The following is a 21,041-nucleotide window of genomic DNA, read 5'->3' as shown; positions in this document are numbered from 1 at the left end:
TCTTTCAGAGGGGAATATCACATCCGTATAATCTTCATTGTCTTGAGTCTAGGCATAGCTGTAAACAAAATATTTTCCAGGATGAATGTTCAGCAAGTTGCTATGCCCTGGGGTGTGAAGTACCACTGAATAGCTATGTGTTTTTTGGCAAGGTCCTGAACATTCTCCGTATCTAGAATGCTACAGTGTTAAGATACCTGTAGGTAGGATATGAATACAGAGCTTTCTGAGGTGAAATGAAAGGACGTGAGTTAGTTTGAAGTAAATAGCAGATAATAAGAACTCCACCATTTGTGTCTTTTATTATTTGCAGGTTCCTCGATGGAAATGATCAGTCTATAGAGGTTTGATCTCATCAGCTGCCTCCTGGCTCTCTTGGGGCCACCTGAGGAATGAAAGCTTAGAGTAGCTTTTAGGTTTGGTGTTATGACGGTTCTGGTAGTAAGAGGTCACTGGAGATAAGAGGTTTTCAGTGGGAAAGAGAATATCCATTGCCATGAGACACCAACTTCACAGGATTTGGAGGTCATCTCTATGCTGCTTATAAATTAGATTTAAAACTAAAGTGCATAGGTTGCATATTTTCAGAGTTTCTCTCAAACAGTCTGTGGCTATAGAAACTAAACTTTCTGCTCTAAACTTGGACATTTTGGAGAAAGGCATATATACCAGTCAACTCTTCTCAGGCAACTTGAATTATCCATCCCAAGGTCCTGAAATAGACATGTCAGCCAAAAGGGTCCTGTTGCTTAAGCAGTGTTTATGGGAGAGAACATTCATGGGAGAATTAGCTTCAGGACAAGTCCTTAAATAAGACAAGTACCCACAATGGCTTGCCTTAGTGTTCTTTTAATTTATTTGTTGGTTTGCCTATTTAATTGATTTGCTTATACATACTTTTGCCAGTACTAGGATTTGAACTTAGGGCTTTATGCTTGTTCATCTGGCATTCTTGGACCACATCTGCAGCTCACAGTGTCCCTTTCAAAAAACCCTTGCGTATCTGTTCCATTGTCACTGGAATAATTGAAGTTACAGTGGTCCTTCCCCTCTCTACCCTACTACCTCCTCCCCCCCCCGCTTAGCTTCTCACTCCTAAAACTATAGGTCAAATAATAATTATTAAAAATTATATATGTTATATACAAATATGTATTATAATTGTAATTTGAGGTGGAGAAATTAAAATTACAATTTTTTCCTATTTCACTTTTTCTAATTCTATAACTGGGTTGCAACAAAAATTTATCTAAAACACCTTCATTTCTTATAAAAGACCATGAGAATTGATTTGGGGTGTTAAAAATATCTTTCAATGTGATTTTGTCATTCCTGTTTCTTGAAAGAAATAGAAGGAAATAGAAATTATCAAATGTTTAAAATTTTTTGGAAATAACTAATTCTTAGCTCCATTTCTAAGATTCCATTTTCTCTGGGTTAGTGGAAACTTTCACAAGCTAGTGTGGATTAGGTTAAAAAAAAATGGAAATTGCTGGAATTCTAGAGAGTAATAGAGTAATATAGAATAGGCATTTTAGGAAGTGGCCCTGTGGCTCAAGCGGTAGAGAGCTCGCCTTGAGCTAAAGGGCAGAAGGACTGCGCCCAAGCCCAGAGTTCAAGCCCCACAACCAACCAAAAAAAAAAAAAGAATAGGCATTCTGGTAATGGCAACAGTCTTGTAGCTTTCTATTATTGTGTAACAAATCACCACAAACTGAGCAACTTAAAATGATACACAATTATCACACAGTTTCCATGGGTCAGAAATCTGCATATCATAACTGTCCTTTGCTCAGGGTCTCACAAGGCTACAAGAACATTTATCCGGGCTGCATTCCTTTCTGGAGCCTGGGATTCCTTTTCAAACTCTCATAACTATTGGCAGAACTTGGTTCCATGAAGCTTTAGCACTACTATCTCACCTTTCTTCAAGTTGTACAATTTTGATTCATTAACAGAAATCCTAATTGATCATTAATTTGTACGGTAATTGTGCGACAGTTGTACATAGATACTTGGCAAAAAAGAAATTTCAATGTGTTTATTTTTTAAAGTAATGTGCAGAAACCAAATTTGATTTCAAAAATAAGAGCCAAGATTAATGTCCTCTAGGTTTTAACATAGAGCTGTTCACTAGCATTTTGAAATTTCATCTGGTCAATTAAGTATACAAAGCAAATTAACTGAAACATACATTATGCATGTAGAGAAAATATTAAAGTATATAATCATGAAATGTGCTCAATATGAGTCTTTAAAAATTGAAAACACAAAGTAATTTTGAGATTCATGACAGCCTTAGGGTTCAGATTACTTGACTGTGATAAATTTAGAAGATTAGACATAGTTTAGCTTGCTGCTCTTCCATGCCAACAGTGTTTCTTCTCCCTTTAACCCTTTCAAGGAAGGTTTAAATTATAATGAATTAAAAACCATTGGCTAAATTAATTATTCTTGTTTGTTTGTTTCGTTGGTCGTGGGGCTTGAACTCTGGGCCTGGGCCCAGAGCTCTTCAGCTGAAGGCTAGAGCTCTACACTAGAGCCACAGCGCTACTGAACTTGATTATTTTTGATACTTGTTATTGCCTAAAGTTTACTTGTAACTGCTCCTTTGGATGAGTAACCAGCAAAATAAACATTTCTGCAAAACTTACAGTAGCATGGGGGGGGGGAGCAGACATATTTCAAATAAATACTTTTTCTTGAGTCCAACCATTTGCAACCTTCAGTAAGGTTGGTTTAGATACAGTGATTCCATTGTTTGAAAAAAAAATCCCTGACCTTCAAAGTTTTGACATTTTTCATTTTCTATTTTTATATCTCTATCATGACACCAAATTCAGGCATTTGAAGTTAAGTAAATGGATGGTTGGCAGCTGAAAAATTGGTTTGGGCAAAAGAGCTTTGAATGCTGGGAGGCTGGTGTACATTTCGATAGCTTTATATTCCTCTTATTTTTACTACCCAGTTCTTCCCTACTATAATTACATGACCATGCCTTAGGTTATGTTATTTGCAGTGAATGTTCATCCCAAACTTCAATATATCCTACCAATGTTAGAACACTTATATGGTACAGCTGGTTATCTTTTCAACACACATACACCTAAAGCCAGTTGGCTTGAAGACTGTTTTTAATCACATTGATATTGATCTAGAACAGATCAGTTCCGGATGTGTCCAGTTAGAATGAAGTCACACTCCGGTCTATATTGCGTACTTATGTCTAACCATTCAAATGTCCTTACCACTTTTCAAATGATTTCTTCTTTCTTGGGGTGAAAGGCCCCTATGTTATGCTATGTCACCGCATTGATTGGTAAAGTCAAAGATAAAGTTGAGATTTACTCACAGAGTTTAAATGTTTGGGTGGGCCACTTGGTGTATTTCAGGCCCTTTGATCAGTCTCTTGAACATAGAAATGGGTAAAGAAGACATTGTCTGTGTTTTTATAGATCTTTGGAGTATAGGCACACTAAAAAGTCATGTTGCAGAACTGCACTAAGAATATCTGTGACCAGAAATAACAAGGACAGCTGGACACTGGGGGCTGACACTTGTACCTCTAGCAACTCAGGAGGCTGAGATCTGAGATCATGGTTTGAAGCCAGCCTAGGCATCCTAGGCAGACAAATCTGAGAGACTGTTACCTTCAGTTAACCAGCAGAAAGCCAAAAGTGGCTTGAGTGGTATAGCACCAAGCTTTAACAGCAACAACAACAAAAAAAGCCAAGTGAAAGCATGAGGCCCTGAGTTCAAGCCCCAGTACTAGCATAAAAGAAAGGAAAGTGAAGTGCAAGGCCAAGGGAAGGAAAGGAAGAAAGAAAAGAGAGAGGAACACAGAGAGAAAAAAGAAAAGAACAGAAAAAAGGACATATTTAGCTATTGCCAAACAATCTGGATAGATCTATACTTATAAAGTTCTTGACGTATAGTACATGATACTAGCTAGCAACTGCTTAGTAGTAATGCATTCAAAAAATTCTGAGATCCTAGCCAGAAAACATGATAGACATGTATAAATAAAATGAAATTTGGGTCTTTTGATATCAGTGGACCAATTTTGTACTAGAAACTTAGGAGAACCCTGATTTGTCCTGTGATATGGAGGAGTCATTTCCTTTTGGTTTATGTCCAGATTTTTATTGTTTTAATTGGCACCCCACCAAACTGATAGATGCCTCCAGTTGTGTATGTCAGCGTGGTTGCTGACAGCATCACAAATTCAGTAATTGCAAAGGGACTGAATTGTCTTTATTTTTCTCTCCAAAGCATTTCCTAGCCTGGAAATGTGTTTGCTAGGTAGGCACTCTATTTCATGAGCCACTCCCCCAGTTGGAAATACTGTGAACTCCTTAGATACTACAATAACTATACTATTTTTAAAAACAAGCTTTGATACTGTCTTCATAACATAAAGGTAATACATGTTCATCATAGAAGAGACAAGTAAGCAAAAAAGAAGGCAGTAAAAACCACCCAAATCCAACAGAGAGAACTGGTTGTAGCTTATGTATATTTCCTTCCAATTCTTTCTCAGTGCATAGAAATACCTGCTAAGATTATGTCACACATCCCATGATTGATGTATTTAAAACATCATATGTTGTAATTTGTTTTTCAATCAACATTTTAAGTATTTCTTCACATGCCAATACTCCTTTATAGTATTATTTGTAGAGTGTATGTCATATTTATTGAACCTGCCCCTAACTGTTGGACATTTTCTATTATAAATAATCCATTGAGAGAACAACTGAGTTGTTGTTGAGGGCATCTTTGTGTTTTAAGAGCTAGGTGTTTTAAAATGTGGAGAACTAGCCAGACACCAGTGGTTCATGTCTATAATCCTTACTCTCAGGAGGCTGAGATCTGAAGACTGAGGTTCAAAGCCAGCCTGGGCAAACAAATCCAAGAGACTCTTAATCTTCAGTTAATCCGAAAAAAGCCAGAAGTAGAGATGTGGCTCAAGTGGTAGAGCACCAGTGAAAAGGCAGATTGAGAATACCAGGCTGAGTTCAAACCCCACTACCAACAGCAAAAGTAACTATAACTAAAAGATTAAAAAATAAAAAAATTGCTAGGTGCCAGTGGCTCATGCCTTGTAATTCTAACTACTCAGGAGGCTGAGATCTCAGCATCCAAGTTCAAGACCAGCCTAGGCAGGAAAGTCCTTGAGACTATTATCTCCAATTAGTCACAGAAATAGCCGGATATGGTGCTGTGGCTCAAGTGGTAGAGTGCTAGCCTTGAGCAAAAGAGTTCAGGAACAACACAGGCTCAGAGTTCAAGCCCCAGGACAAGAAAAAAAGAAAGAAGGAAAGAAGAAAGGGAGGAAAAGAAGAAGGGAGGGAGGGAGGGAGAGAAAGTATTAAATGTGGAGAAGTGTTTGGGTGCTAAAGAAGGCTCTGACAGTACAGGAGGATGTTATGTAGGTTTCTGTGTACTTAAGAAGCCTTCTCTCTAAGGGACTGGGAAATACATGCAATAAATTTTGGGAACACCCCAGAAGTTGAAACCCATGATTGGGTGGGCCCTGTTACTCTTAAGTTCCCGGTGGGTGCTAGTGGCAGGGACTATGGTGGAGTATAGTAAAGGCAGGGAATATGTAGCAGAGTAAAACTGCTTACCTCATGGCCAGGAAGCAAAACATAACTAAAACAAAGGACCAAGCCCCTTAATCTCCCCTGCAAGAGCAGACCCCTAAGGAAATCCTACCAGACCTCAATCTTTAGAGGTCTACCACTGCCTAATAGCTCCACTCTGGTTATCAAACCCTTAACACACTGAGCTTTTTCTTGGGGTGGGGGTGGGGGGGGGAGGAAGGGTGTCTTACAATCCAAGATAGAGAAAACAATCTGGAGAAGATCAATAACCCCCAAACAGACTGTGATATAGCAAATTAAAATCAATTATAGACCCATTTATCAAAGATCATTATGTCACCTGTTTGTTCCCATGACAAAATTCAAAGCAACCTGAAACAAATTTTCTATTCACCAGTGGGTTTCCTTTTTTAATTTCTTCAATTCTTTCAGCATTGTCCTTTAAGTTACACAAGCTGTTGTTCCCTGAGTTAGTATACTGACCTATCACTGCTTCTTACCAGGAATGCCATCGCCAACCACACTGAAGAAGTCGGAGAAGTCTGGTTTCAGCAGTCCCTCCCCTTCGCAGACATCCTCTCTGGGAACAGCCTTCACACAGCATCACCGACCCGTCATCACAGGACCCAGAGGTGAGTGGTTCCGCAGAGAACCTTGGTGGTTGTGATTGCACCCATGACCTTGAAGCCAGAATAGCAAGATGAGAGGCAACCAAGAATGATTCTGAGGGCAGTGAATGATCCAGTGTCTGATCTTTGAGGGCACTCTTGGGATGTTAGGAACCAAAGGGCCTTGGCATCAAATTCTTATTCCTTTCTTAAGGTAAAAAGACAGTAGACTAGTTGTTTTCTTTTGGGTTTTTTTTTGCCGTTGGATTAGTTTGGGGGGCGGGGACTGTGTGTGTGAGTGTCTGTGTGTGTGTTGGGCAAACAATATATTTTCATGTGGTCAGTTACCTGTTTTTAAATAATAGCTTTTATTTGTTTTCATTCTCTCATTCTCATTGATTCTCAGTCTACAAAACCTGATTTTAATATGTGGCGTTTTGCATCAGGGTGTTGACGAGCAGTCTTCATTCACTGCTTTTGAAGTGGTAGATAGTTTGTCTGGTTTTCATTGCACTGTTTTCATTATTATAGTCTCGTGTGCTTTTAAGTTTATTATTAAAATGTGTCCACACAAAATACGATTTGTATTTCACATTAAAGACAAGCCTTAAACCTCAAGAGAATGTCAGCAAATCACTTAACTTGATCTTATTGCAAGATGAAAATATTTATTAGTTTGTTTATGAAACTCCCACAGTAGGAGGATGAATAATTGTAACCACGTTTTCATTCTTCCATCGGATTTTTGTTTAGGTAGGTCTGTGATCTACCAGCTGGTATCATAAAGTATCCCAGAAAGTTACGGTCTCTTGTCTACTTTGACATACGCCTAAGCAAATGGATATTTCTTACATTAATCTCAATGTTAGGCCCACAAATCTGAACCTCTTTGTGAATGTTCTGTGTGCATCTCAGGGAAATCCAGCAGTTGAGAGGGCTATCCATTGTGAACTCTTCCATGTGAAGCAGTTTTTGGATTAACAGTTTATAAAACTTACTGCTTTGTCTTTAAATATCTTGTGCTCATTATTAGAACTTTGTCAGGATCTCTTATTATTTCACATGTGTGTGAGTAGTATAATCTCAGATGCTTACCATATATACATATATATATATATAAACTTGAAAATATGTATCTGGATAGCCATATTTAAATAAAGTAGTAGTATGATGTTATCTCATTAACATTCATCAAACATCTAAACTATAATGGAGAAGCAGAGATATAAAACCTTTTCACTCAGAGTATTTATGGTCTTGGAATTTAAGGTATGTGTTCTCACTTTTTATGATCAGATTAAATATTTTAAATGCTCAGTGAGTGTTAAAAGCAAACATTTCTGCAGGACTCCAAGGAAAACAGCATGGAGGGTCCATTCGTTTATCCATTCATTCAACAGATATTTATTGAGTATATGCCATCACTATTACAAACACTGGAGATCAGTGGTCCCTCATAGGGCATGAAATTTTGGGCAAAAGAGACACACAAGAAAATAAACACTTAAAAAAGATAGTGTGGAATAGCCTATTATTTACACTAAGGAGACTTAACAGTGTAGATAACATTGAAGTCAAATCTAAAAGATGCTTAAATGAACAGAGGTTGTTCCAAGCAAAGGAAAAAGATCCATCATAATTCAAGGAAATTCAGACTGGGCAGAATATACCAGGAATTAGAAGAGCAGGATTGCTGCCTTTGCCTTTCCATGTATCATGTGGTCTTTTCTAATCCTCTCCAGTACAATAGAGATACTTCTCTGGTAAATGAACTTTTCCTTCTAATCTTACATTCTTCTACAGAAACTACAATAAAGCAATTGTTCTGGCAACTCCTTGAACAGTAAAGAACAAAGCAATCTGTATATATTATCACTTAATAAATTCCAAGTGCTCACTCTGTCTTGGTTTAAAAAAATATACTTCTGGAAATGATGGTGACTATTTAGCATTGACCTGGAGGTTTATGATTGGAGCTTCTTCATTCTCATGCTAGACAACTAAGCAAATTTGCTAAAATGGTCTGTGCTGGGTTAGACCATAGTGGAATTCCTTAGCCCACTGCACGATAAGCTTTGATCTCCTATTCATAGTCATATTTATATAATCATGTATCAGGAAAAGAAAAAGGTGCTTAGTCTAAGAATTATGGAATACCAAAGATTCTTTGTTTTCACCAGAATTCAAGATGGTTCCCAGCATCCTCGGTTCTCCTTTCTGGAATGTCTGCTCAGGTACCCATTCTCACTGCACCCCACCCTTTAGTGGTCTGGTGAAGGGCATGGAGTTGTGGTGATGACACTCGTCAGTTGCATCTTTGTGGTAAGAATCAGAGTTGAGATAGGCTAACCATGAGGCTTGGCCTCCATCCCTTTGGCTAAGTGTTTTTACAAGGTTGGGATTCAGCCTCTTGTTATCTAAGAAGCACTTGTTGATGGGTACTTTTGCTGCCTTTCATTCTTCTCTTAACCGGTAGGGAAAGCTCGTACCTGCAATGATATCCCTCTGGGGCTAAGATTTGGTGTTTTCAGAAAACGAATTGAAATTTACAGAGGGAGAGTGTGAGAGAGATGCTGTAGAATAAAAATAGCATGTGTGCCTAAGTGAGAGTTCATCCCATGCTGCATTCTCACCATGCAGAGTGACCAAAACAGACATGGTAAATCAGAGCATTCAGATAAATCAAATTGTATAAGGGGGCCTTAAGGAAGAGCACGAGGCATTCCTTTAGACAGCAGGGCACAGGGTAGGGTTCTGTGTCTGCTTAGCACACTTGTGTTCACTCTTGCACACTCTTGCCTGGGAGGACCTGGTTGGGACCAGATTGAAGGATTTCTGCTGCCTTCCATAAATTTCTCAAGGGAATGCCATGACCAGACAAACAACCGTCAGTAAGCAGTAACTGCATAGCACATCTCAATGCAGAAGATAGAGGTGAGGTTAGTTTCAAAGTAGCTATAGCAAAGCACGTGCGCGCACGCTCGCGCACACACGCTCGCACACACACGCTCGCACATACACACACACCACTATTTTTGGCTGTAAAAGTAAACTGCAGGGCTGGGAAGGTGGCTCAGTGGTAGAGTGCTTGCCTCGCATACATGAGGCCCTGGGTTCGATTCCTCAGCACCACATAGGCAGAAAAAGCTGGAAGTGGCACTGTGGCTCCAGTGGTAGGGTGCTAGCCTTGAGCTGAAGAGCTGAGGGAAGAGTTCAGGCCCCACAACTGGCAAAAAAAAAAAAGGTAAACTGTATTTAGGGATTTGTTGGGTACTATTTACAAAGGAAATCTTTCTATCTAAAGATTGTAAAGCAAAGGAAGAAAACAAGGACCCTTGAAGGGAGACAGTATAGCATAATGGTTGTCTTAGGCTCTGTGGGCTGATACAACAGAATACCACAGACCATGTGGCTTATAAACAACAGAAAACTGTTTCTCACAGTGCTAGACGCTTGCCATTCTGCACTCAAGATGCCAACAGATTAGGCTCATACCTGTCTTCCCACTGTCTCTTCACCTGGCAGAAGGGCTAACTAGCTCTCACCACAGAGTGCCCTCACAAAAAGAGACCACATTAATGGCATCTATAAGGGCTCCAGCCTCATGAGCTAGTCACCACTCAACGGCTCTACTTCCCATACCTTCACATTGAGATTTAGGATTGAATGTATCACTTTTGTGGACACAAAAATTATGAACACTCTGTGGGTCAAATGGACTAGTGTTTGAACCAGTGCTACTGCATCATGTTGCTTTGCCTTTCTGAACTAGAGGTTCTGTATCTATCAATTGGAGGTCATAATTTCACCCTCAGAAGAACTGGATTAGGGCAAGAGTAAATGAAATCATTTTTTTGTAAGAGTCAGGAAGTAAACTAGACATGTGGGTGGTAAAAAAAAATTAAGTAATCCATTGTTCTACCGGTTTTGAAAATCTTATTTGTCTCTACTATGTTTCCCTGTCATCATTTTACCCAGGCCCAAGACTAGCTCAACAATAGCTGAGTATATGCTGACAGCAAGAAAGGTTTCAGACTTGGAATATTTGCATATACCCAATGAGATACCTTAGGGTGGAACACAACTCTAAGTGAAATTCGTTTATATTAAAAACATATGCATGTTTTTAATGAGCTGAGTTGTGGCTGCAACTCGTATCACATGAGATCAGGATATCCCAACATAGTGTCCATATCAATGTTCAGAAGTTCTAGGACTTCGGAGCATTTTAGATGTGGGACTTTCAATTAGGGATGCTCAACTTGTGCGATTTTCAACTTGAAGCCCCTTTAGCTGTATCCAGCCTGCTCTTCCCTCACCCTCCTAATCCCTTGCAAGGGTTGGTATTCACATATCTACTCAACACTTTGCCTCACTTTCTTGTTTAATGCTCATGTCTGCACACCCTCCTAGAGGGAAATTTCTAGAAACAATGATTTCTTGGACATTTTGAATCTTTGTTGTGCCTCATCCAGAGAGTTTTATGGGTTGGATAAATAAAAAGCAGCCAAGTTGCATTTAAAGGCACCCATAGAAGGTAGTCTCTGTCTCTGTCTGTCTCTCTGTCTCTGTCTCTGTCTCTTTGTCGCTGTCTCTGTCTCTGTCTCTCTCTCTCTCTCTCTTGCATGCACGCATGCGTGCGCGCGCACGCGCACACACACACACACACACACACACACACACACACACACGGGTTCTCATTGCTTCAGAAGAGTCAAAAGTGATAAGCATGATGTAGTTTCTGCAGTACTTCTTCATCAGGAATGTTCCAGATTTGAGGGGCGGGACCACAGCCTTTCATCAAAAGAAGATTGCACAAGACGATCTAAGTAAGGCTTTGATAGTTAAGTGATGGTTGGTCTCACTTGATGACCACTTTCCTGTTTGCATTGTAAACGTAGAGGCATGCGGTTTCAAATCTAATCCCCTCTCTGATAGTGGCTTTCTTTGTGGCTTTGATAAATCACTTAACCTCATGGCCTCAGTTTGGCCATCTGTACCATAGGGATGGTACTTTGCCACCTGTTCCTCTGTGTGGTTAGAACTAAGTAAAGGCATTAAACTGTGTTGGGATATCCTGAGAGTGGGACTAACCTATTTCAGCAAAGGCATTTATACATTACTTTTATTGGTCACTTTTAGTTGAAAGACTGGGCTTAGAAGACTCTTTTACCATTGCACACAGTTGTAACCATCACAATTTATCACATTCGTGATTCATTGGATTAAAAAAAAAACCTTTGTCTTTTCAAGACAAAGGGTCTAACTTATTTTAAAATTATTTAATCTTCTATGAGTTTTTTAAATGCAAGCCTTCTTGAAGTGTATTTCTGGCTTTTATGTTTTCAAAAACAAGAGAATAATGAAGGATAATAATTTTAGTTAAGTATTCCAAACTATATAAAGTAACTGCTTTTAGAGAGTTAGCCTGACTTACATGCATTGGGAAGCAAAATTGAAACAACTATGCTTAGGATATCATCTGGTCTAATGCACCCTGTTTGTTAGATAAGAACATGTTTGGCTGCAAACATGAGAAAAGGTGCATTAAACTGTGACTTGAAAAACTTAAGAGTTACATGTGTCCCATATAGGACCCACAGCTGTTATGGTAGTACCAAAATTCCCTTATGGATGGAAATTTCTTCTCTCATTAATTGCTGTGGTTTTAGACATGATTTGGCAGTGTGGAAGTCACAGAACCTGTAACTGGTAGGGCTGACTGCACGATAATAAGCTGGTGGGGGCTGCACTCGCATGAAGGGATAAATGCTGTCTCCTAGCAGTGTAACAGGCTGGGTAGGAGTGGATTAATTCAAGAGAGTGAATTGTTGTAAAAAGTGTGAACATGGCTCTCCCCTGTTCTGTGCTTCCTTGCTCACACACATGCCCCTTCTGCACATAGCCTTTTTCCTTTCTTTTTGTTCTGCCATGTTGTAACACAACCCGAGGGCCCTCACCAGCATGCTAGAACCATACTCTTGGACCAACAAGAAAATAGAATCAATTAAACTTACTTTCTTTATAAAAAGACTCTGTCTTAGGTATTTTGTTATAGGGACACAAAATAGACCAAGAGAGCTATGTTTTAATGGATTGTTGAGGGTTTCTTTTTGTTTTGTTTTGTTTTTACAGTATGACTATTACACTCTTGCCTTACATCTGCATGCCAAGAAGAAAAAGGGGATAGAAGGAGGGGGAAAGTATCACTTCTGCATTGCTTCACCCTTTGTCCTGCCTGCTTCTGTGATTCCCCTTCCCTTCTGCAAATGAGATAAACTTATATCCAAGACATGCTATTACCATGATACATGGTCCCTTCTAGCTGCAAGAAAGTCCCAAAAGTCTAAAATGGTAAATGTAGCTGGGCATACTGTTAGTTTCTATAGAATTAGGATTTCATAAATCTGTAAATGGAGGGGATCTATCTGGGCTAGCAGGTCTACATATCTCACATGACTCTTACAGATGAGACATCTGAGCTGGCTGGCGCTAAGATCAGTATTCAAATCTCCAGTTCAGTGTTTTTCCCTTATTTTCAGGAGTTCTTACCTTTTTCTACCCCACTGGAAGAAATAAGTTGCATTTACTAAAACAGTTTTCACACTCTTTTTTGTAAAGGTAATACACAGAGGGATTACTGTTACCTAAGTAAGGTAATGAGTACATTTCTTTTTGAACAGTGTTACCACCTCCCTCATTTTCTCTTTCTTCCTCCTTATCCCCTCCCCCCCTCCACCCACAGTTGTAAAGTTCATTTCCAACATAATATCTAGTGAGTATCACTCTTGAATTGGTTCACCTTTTATCCTGCCTGCTTCTGTGATTCCTCTTCTCTTCTGCAAATGAGATAAAAGTATATACAAGACAAAGGGTATGGAAATCAAAAATGGTGATAACAGGGCATAAACCAAAGAGAAACAAAGAAAAAGAAATAACTGCAAACAGTGCATTATAAAAACCTTGTTTCCATTTTTGGAGTTCATGTTGACAAGCTTCATTTTTTTTTTTTTGACAAGCTTAATTTTTTTTTTTTGTTTTTTTTTTGGGTCGGTCGAACTCTGGGCCTGGGCGCTATCCCTCAGCTCTTCAGCTCAAAGCTAGCACTCTACCACTTGAGCCACAGCGCCACTTCCGGCTTTTTTCTTTTTGCTTATGTGGTGCTGAGGAATCGAACCCAGGGCCTCAGGCATGCAAGGCAAGCGCTCTACCACTGAACCACCTTCCCAGACCCTGACAAGCTTCATTTTATATGGTCATATGCACTTAGCTATTGAGCTGTGGTGATCCTCTGCTAGGAATATTATAAACATATTCTGGTTATTACAAATGAAGGAAACCATGCATCCTGTGTTTTTTGGGGTCTGGCTTACTTTGTTTACTATTTTTTTCCAAGTCTTTGCATTTCCTTACGAATGGGGCAATGCCATTCTTTCTGATTGAAGCATAAAATTTCATTGTGTATACATACCACATTTTCTTGATCCACTCATCTGCTGAGGGACATCTGGATTGGTTCCATATCTTAGCTATGGTAAAGTAATGCTATGAACAACATGGTTGTACTGGCGGCTTTAGTATAGCCTTGATTGTGATCATTTGGGTAAATACCCAGGAGTGGGATTGCTGTGTCATAGGGGAGCTCTATGTTCAGTCTTTTTTTTTTTTTTGGTCAGTTGTGAGTCTTGAACTCTGGCCCTGGGTGCTGTCCCTGAGCTCGTCTAAGAAGTTTATTGGAGATAAGAGTCTCACAGACTGTCCTGCCCAAGCTGGCTTTGAACCACCATCCTCAGATCTTGGCATCCTGAGTGGCTAGGATTACAGGCGTGAGCCACCACACCTGGCTTATATTTAGTCTTTCAAGGAACCTCCATACTGCTTGTCAGAGTGGTTGAACAAGCTAACATTCTCACCAGCAGTGTAAAAAAATAGGATTCCCTTTTGGCCATATCCCCACCAGCATCTGTTATTACTAGTTTTCTTAATAATGGCCATTCTAACTGGGATGAGGTGGAATCTCAATGTTGTCTTGATTTGCATTTCTTTTATGGCCAGAGATATTGAGTCAGACATAACATGGCCATTTAAATATTTTGATAATCATGATTTAACCTATGTTATCACACCAAGTTTCTTTTTTGAGCAGTCATAAACAAATCACTTGACTGGGAAGGTGGCTCAGTGGTAGAGTGCTTGCCTTGCATGCCTGAGGCCCTGGGTTTGATTCCTCAGCACCATATAAGCAAAAAGAAAAAAGCCGGAAGTGGCCCTGTGTCTCAAGTAGTAGAGCGCTAGCCTTGAGCTGAAGAGCTGAGGGAGAGCCCTGAGCCCCGAGTTCAGGCCCCACGACCGGACCCAAAAAAAAAATCACTTAGCTTTTCTTTTTATTAATCTATGGTTCCTTGCTACTGGCAAATCCAGGGTTTCTGTAAGGTACAAGTAACATTCAAAAACATTTGAAATCATTTGGACTTTCTTCAATGGAGAAATTTTACCACTTGGGGACCCATTAAGATTTTTACCATACATATTTATCAAGTGCTTATCATGGTCAAGTGCTTTTCCTGGTTATTGAGCAGAGCAAAGAAGAAAAGCCCAGATTCTGTCCTCAGAGTGCTTATCTCCTGGTTGGTAAGAGAAACAGAAAACCATCAGTTGTATCACAGGTTAAGTAACCCTGATCTGAAAAATTGAAATCTGAATCACTCCAACAGATGAAACATTTTGAATAGAATATTATCCCTCAATTTTTGGAATGGTTTGGATTTTAGATTTCAGAGATGTCCAATTGGTAAAGTTTGGGCAAATATTTCAATTTTTTGTTTTAAAAATTAAAAACACTTCTGTTGCCAAGCATTTCAGAAAAAGGATACTCATCCTATATGGGGGTCAGAGAAGCATGGTTTTCATAGAGGACAAGTACAAAGGCACCAACACAGAGAAATACTATGTCAACATGTTGGCAATAGTCCACACAGGCATGAGAACAGACCATTCACCTTCTGTTTGTCATATGGAAAAACAGAGTAACTGAAAACAAGTCATGCTATTGGAACTGAGGAATTAATATATAAAAAGTGAAAACATCCCCACATCTTTATTAGTATACACACACACAGAGACAGAGACAGAGAGAGAGTTTAGAAGTAAAATTGTTCTGATTCTGAAAATATGCATAATATATACTAAAACAATGGTCATATAAATGAAAGATTTATTGTGCAGCTCTCAAAGAGTCATGCTGGTTTCTGTTTGGAAAGATAGTCAGCAGTTTATATGCTCTGTAAACCTCTCTAAATCCATGATCCTCCTGGCCCAAACAGAGATCCTGCTCTTAATGATGGAACCTCTGAGGGTCTGAAGTTAACAATATCTCCTAGTTTGGCCAAGAAAAATATACTGCAGAGAATTATGAGCATTAAGATCACCTTCCAGGAAGTAGAGGTCACCAGGCATAGCTGAGGGTGTGGATTCCTAATAACACAGGGATAGTAACAGCAGCAGGAAAGAAGAGGTAATACATAGAAGGCTACAGTCCTCATTAGATAGCAAGGACTGTATCATTATTGCCGTCCCTCAACTCCTTTGCCACCTGCCCTCGCATAAAGAAAACACTCAAAGGACACCAGGGGCTCACACTTGTAATAGCTACTGAGGAGGCTGAGATCTGAGAATCGCAGTTTAAAGCCAGCCAGAGCAGGAAAGTCTATGAGACTCTGATCTCTAATAATTTACTCCCCTCCAAAAAGCTAGAATTGGAGTGGAGTTCTAGCTCAAGTGGTAGAGTGCTAGCCTTGAGCAAAAGAAGCATAGGCCCTGAGTTCAAGCCCCAGAACTAGCACTAAAAAGCAAAACAAAACAAAACGAAAACATTCAATAGTTTGCTGGATAAATCAATCAATGCATAGATTTGATTGAAGTAGAAAGAATGTTTTTAGGAAAATAGAGTTCTTCTATCTCCTTCTCTTGAATATCAAATATTCAAGTACATGTATTTGGGCCTACATCTGGAAATTCCTAGCATGTTGAAGTGTTTAATATTTGTGCCTTTGGTACTTGTTTGTTTTTATTTCACAGCTTCTACTTTAATTAGTATTAAGCAAAATGAACTCAAAGTTTTTGGTCACTTGTTACAGAAGACTTATGTAGAGTATTGTGTCTCCAACTATGAGCCCTCAAAAAGGAACTTGCCCTGATCCTTTACCATTACCATAACCATGGCATCTGGCCTTCGGCATAGCCCCCAGGTGGTAGGTTTTTCCAACATTCTCCTATCTTACCTGCAAATTTCCTTGCTGCTTAGGAAAGCATTTAACTTAGTTGTAGAACGTCTAATTTGTCTCTCCTGTTTTAGTGCAATTGAATCATCTAGAGAAAATGAGAAGTAATTAAGTATCTGTTGCCGGCAAGGTGCTAAAACAGTCTGCCAACAGACAGACAGATGTGAGGTGTTGGTTTATTATCAGAGAACAGCATTTGGGCAAATATTGCAGGGTCTTTCTCCAGTAGGAGAATCCAGAAGTGATTTTCAAATGCAGACATAGAACCTAGCATTCCCACCTCTGAGAAACATGGAAAAGAGAAGGCAGAGGGCTCGGGCAGAGGGTGAAGGTAAATGCAAACGCAGGGCCCAACTTAATGGGAAACAGCATCTATGGGATTGGAGGTAACTGGACGGTAAAGAGGAAATGCAGCATTTTAGCAAAGGCTCTTTTAGTCTCCGTTCAGGAAATTATTAAATTCATTAGCCAGATACTTACAACCAGCTATTACTGCCCAGCCAAAGGAAAAAAACAGTGCCAGCAAATGTTTTAAAACTACAACTAAACAAAAGTCAGGAAGCGTGTAATTAAAACTGTACCTTTATTGTATTGTAAAGAGTTTCACTGTGACATGGAAAATATTTAAAGGAGAAGGCTGTTTGGCTAATTTGTCTGCAAGTGAACTGCCTGGTGGAGAACCATCCTAAATTAACTATAAGGCCACCCACCGAGCGAACCTCATAAAGGGCCATGACTACTCAGCTTGGTTTTGTGTAACTGTTCAATAATTACCAGATAAATGCATAACTAAAAGCTCTATTACACTAATAATTTGTACGAAGATAGATGTGTGGGACACCCTGCTGGGTTAATTTCTCATCCCCAGCAGCAAACTTCTAAAGAGAGCTCCTCTGTAGTGGAATCATGCTAATATGTTGTCCTAGGGAAGACAGGAGGGAGACCACTTGGCTCCTTAATCTCTTCAAGAGGCAAAAGCCCCCTGGGAATAGGGTAGGAGGGAATGCTAAGGTGAATGGAGTGATTAGCCCAGTGGCCAACATTCCTGCTCATCCTGACAAAGAAAGCTGCTTCTCCTCAGATTCTCCTGTCCCTCAGTCCCACACATAAACACACATACACGCATGTGCACACACACACACACACCATACACCCACATGTGCTTGCATGCGGAGGCCAGTGGTTACCCCTAGATACCCCCTCCCCAATGCCACTTCTGATAATCCTGCACTTGGACTTTTGGATAAGGAAACTTGCATAGTCAGAGAAGTTTCTAATAGTTCTTTCTTGCTGGTTGAGCATAATCTAATGTGAATTCCATGTTTATACTTTATTTGCTTTTCAGTTTTCAAGGTAAAATAAAAACTCAAGATTGAACTTGCATAGCAGCTCTCTCTTCCTCTCTCCCTCTCTCTTTCTGTGTCTGTCTCTCTCTCTGTCCTTCCCCCTCACACACACCACCACCACCACCACCATCACCACCACCACCACCCCGCAAACTTGCAGTTTTAAATATAAAGCTCACCTTTAAGCTTCAGCTCTGGACTGTGATACTCCCCTATTGACAGAATCATAAACCATGTGAAATTTAAGTGGATTACGGTAGCATGGAGCTGTAGCTTCAATGGTGTTTATGTGTTCTGAGCTTAGTTAGTGTTCATGTAGGGAAAGGGGTACATATAATATCAGAAATGGGAATCCATCCTGTTCTGTGATCCCAAGATTAAGATAGTCACCATTCCAGCCTGTAACTTTTGTATTGTGGAAACTGGTGTGTTTAATCATATGCAGGCACACAGGTGTTCTTTAAAAATTGTATTTCCACAGAAAAAGTTACACTTGTCATTTGCCATTTCTTCATAGTAAATATCAGTAGCTCCCTCATCCCCAACCAATTCCTTTTCCACATGTGTAGAATACATATGGAATATCTTTTAGAGTTGCCACATTCTACTTGGACGGTAAGGGCCGATGACCAAAATACAGCACAAGGAAGTAGGCCATTTGTCTTCTGAAAAAATAAAACAACTAATTTAAATAATAGTAATAGCAGTCTAAATGGGAGCAGGAAATACAAAAAAAGAGGTATTTCTGGCAGCAGAGTCAGCCAGAATAGAATTCAGGTGCTGCCCGGCCACATGGGATGTGTTTAAGCTTTGCAAATCGTTTACCTTACATCAACCATTCTTTTTCCACCTATACAAAACTGGGAAACATGAATAAGAGGAAGTGAAATGCCTTGTGTAACCAAGTGTTCAATTATGCAGTGAACAACCATAAATACATTTTCTCTTACTCTTTCCTGGTCCTTTTATCAGTGTTCTGTTGGTTGTTTTTTTTTGTTTTTGTTTTTGTTTTTTCCTGTTCTCTTGGAATGATCTCACATCCTTCATTCTACACCCTTTTGTCCCTGGTCTCTTCTTGTGAATTCCTCCTGGAGAGGAACCTCACATTCCTAGAAAGGGAAACATGATCTTAGGGAAGGGAGAAAGCCAGGATTCTCCATCATTCTTTGTGTGGTTGAAAGAACAGGGAACTCCTGATGGATGCCATGCTCATGTCTATAATCCTAGCTACCCAAAAGGCTATGATCTGAGGATTGAAGTTCAAAACCAGCCCAACAGACAAATCTGAGAGTCTTAGTTCCATTTAACGAGAAAAACGCTGGAAATAGAGGTGTGGCTCAAGTGGTAGAGCACTAACTTAGAGTGAAAGGGCCAAGCAAGAATTTGAGGCCCTGAGTTCAAGCTCCAGTATCAATCCCATGGTGGGTAGCACTCTAGCCATGGAGAAGGCTTTGCTTTCACAATCCTTCCTTCAGCCATAGCCCTTACCAAATGGAGAATCACCTCTAGTAACCACAAGAGACTATTGCTTCTATGAGTTAATTCAGCAAACAAGTATTGAGTATTTATCTTCTGAGCACTGTGCTAGGTCCTAACAAATCAGCAGACAAATTAGTCCTGCCTTAAAACCTAGTAGAAGAGACAAATAGCTATTCCTAGGCTGAGGTTAATGAGAGGGAAATAAGGCATTAAAAGAAGTCCGGGGGATAATATAACATTTGATAATATTTCAAGTATTTGTAGAGATTTGAATTTATTCAGCTACCTTCGTTGACACAGTGTGAAGCCATAATAAAAGTGGTTGAATACCAGGGAATGAACAAGAGATATTTTAGAAAGGATTCTTTCAAGTGAAAGAAACCCAATCAAATAGCTTACCCCACTTCTCCACTCCAACAAAAGAAGATAATGGATTGACTCATGTATCTGAAAAAGTCTGTGGGATTATGGTGCAGGTAGAGATGGATGCAGGTGCTCAAATGATATCTTTTTTTCTCTCTCTGGTCTTCTCTGTGTGACTTTAATTCACAGGTCATATCTCCTCAGATTGCAGTACAAACAATCTAAACATCTCCAAGTTCCTACCATGGGGAAAAGAACCTTTTTTTTTTTTTTCTTTTCTTGCACGAGCACCAGTAATGAGTTTGAAACTCAGTCTAGGCCCCTGTACCTTAGGTTTTTCACTAGAGCCTGGTACTTTGCCACTTAAGTCACCAGTTCCAGTTCTGGCCTTTTGCTGGTTAATTGCAAATAAGAGTCTCATGGATTTTCCTGCCCAAGCTGGCTTCAAACTGTGATTTTCAGCTCTCAGCTTCCTGAGTAGCTAGGATTACAAGCAAAAATCTGCTCTTCCAACAAGCCAAAAAAGGATTTCCTGTCTGTTTCTATTAACCTCTGAAATCAGCCAGGATATGATGGTTGGGGTTTTTCCCCTCAAGTAATTGTTTTGATTTGTTTTTCATTCCTCATCTCTTGTCTCATAGTATTATGTGGAAGTCCAAGTTCCCCTCACAGAACTGGATTCTTGTCAACTTTGCCTATTAAATTATCACTCTTGCTATTTGCAATAATCACAGCTGTTGCATGTTACTTGAGCACATTTCACATCATCCATCATGGCAGCTTAGGCAATTAGTGCATGAATGTGGTCAATTCAGAGAGGTCCTGTCAGGACAAAGGCTGGGGCTGTGTCACAGACTGCAAACTAGCACACTTAGGGTCTTTAAAATTTTAAACATAACCCTCAAAGCCAAGGTATTAAAGACAATCCAGATACCCCCTGTAACTGAGTATCCCAGAAACATTTTTAAAATAAATTCTTCTCCTAACTGAGACATGCTCTTTTGTCCCCCTGATCCTTTACATTTGGATTTTACTACTGTAGACCAGTTGTTCAAGTGATTTGTAAATACAGTCCACTAGAACTTAAAAGTAGACTCTACCCCTCCAGAACTTAAAAGTAGGTAAGCCTTGGTGATTATTTCATTCAAATTCTATATTTTGAACTAAGGGAAATAAAAATTGCTCACATTAATAAACCATCTAGAGGCAGAAGTGAGGCTAAGATTTAGGTCCCTTTATCTAATTAGAAAATCTTTAACACATTTATAAGATGATTTCTTTGTTGCTTTGTATGTCCCTCCCCCACGGTATAACCCCTGCTTTCACTGTATTTGATGTCGGTATAATTTGTGGAGGGGA

At 39.6% G+C, this 21,041-nt stretch overlaps 1 protein-coding gene across 2 annotated transcripts in view; it reads left to right on the top strand.

Annotated features, from left to right (window-relative positions):
* Window positions 1-21,041, top strand: part of Nfia (nuclear factor I/A) — a 372,020-nt gene that overhangs the window by 288,699 nt on the left and 62,280 nt on the right. For both annotated transcript variants that reach the window (XM_013022283.1, XM_013022282.1), the window contains exon 7: window positions 6,110-6,238. In XM_013022283.1, coding sequence (XP_012877737.1) covers window positions 6,110-6,238 — 129 coding nt within the window. The remainder of the gene's footprint in view (window positions 1-6,109; window positions 6,239-21,041) is intronic.

Source organism: Dipodomys ordii, unplaced genomic scaffold, assembly GCF_000151885.1.
Source record: "Dipodomys ordii isolate 6190 unplaced genomic scaffold, Dord_2.0 Scaffold61, whole genome shotgun sequence".
Taxonomy (NCBI): domain Eukaryota; kingdom Metazoa; phylum Chordata; class Mammalia; order Rodentia; family Heteromyidae; genus Dipodomys; species Dipodomys ordii.
Note: the sequence above shows the minus strand (reverse complement) of the source record. Positions and strands in the feature narration are given on the sequence as shown.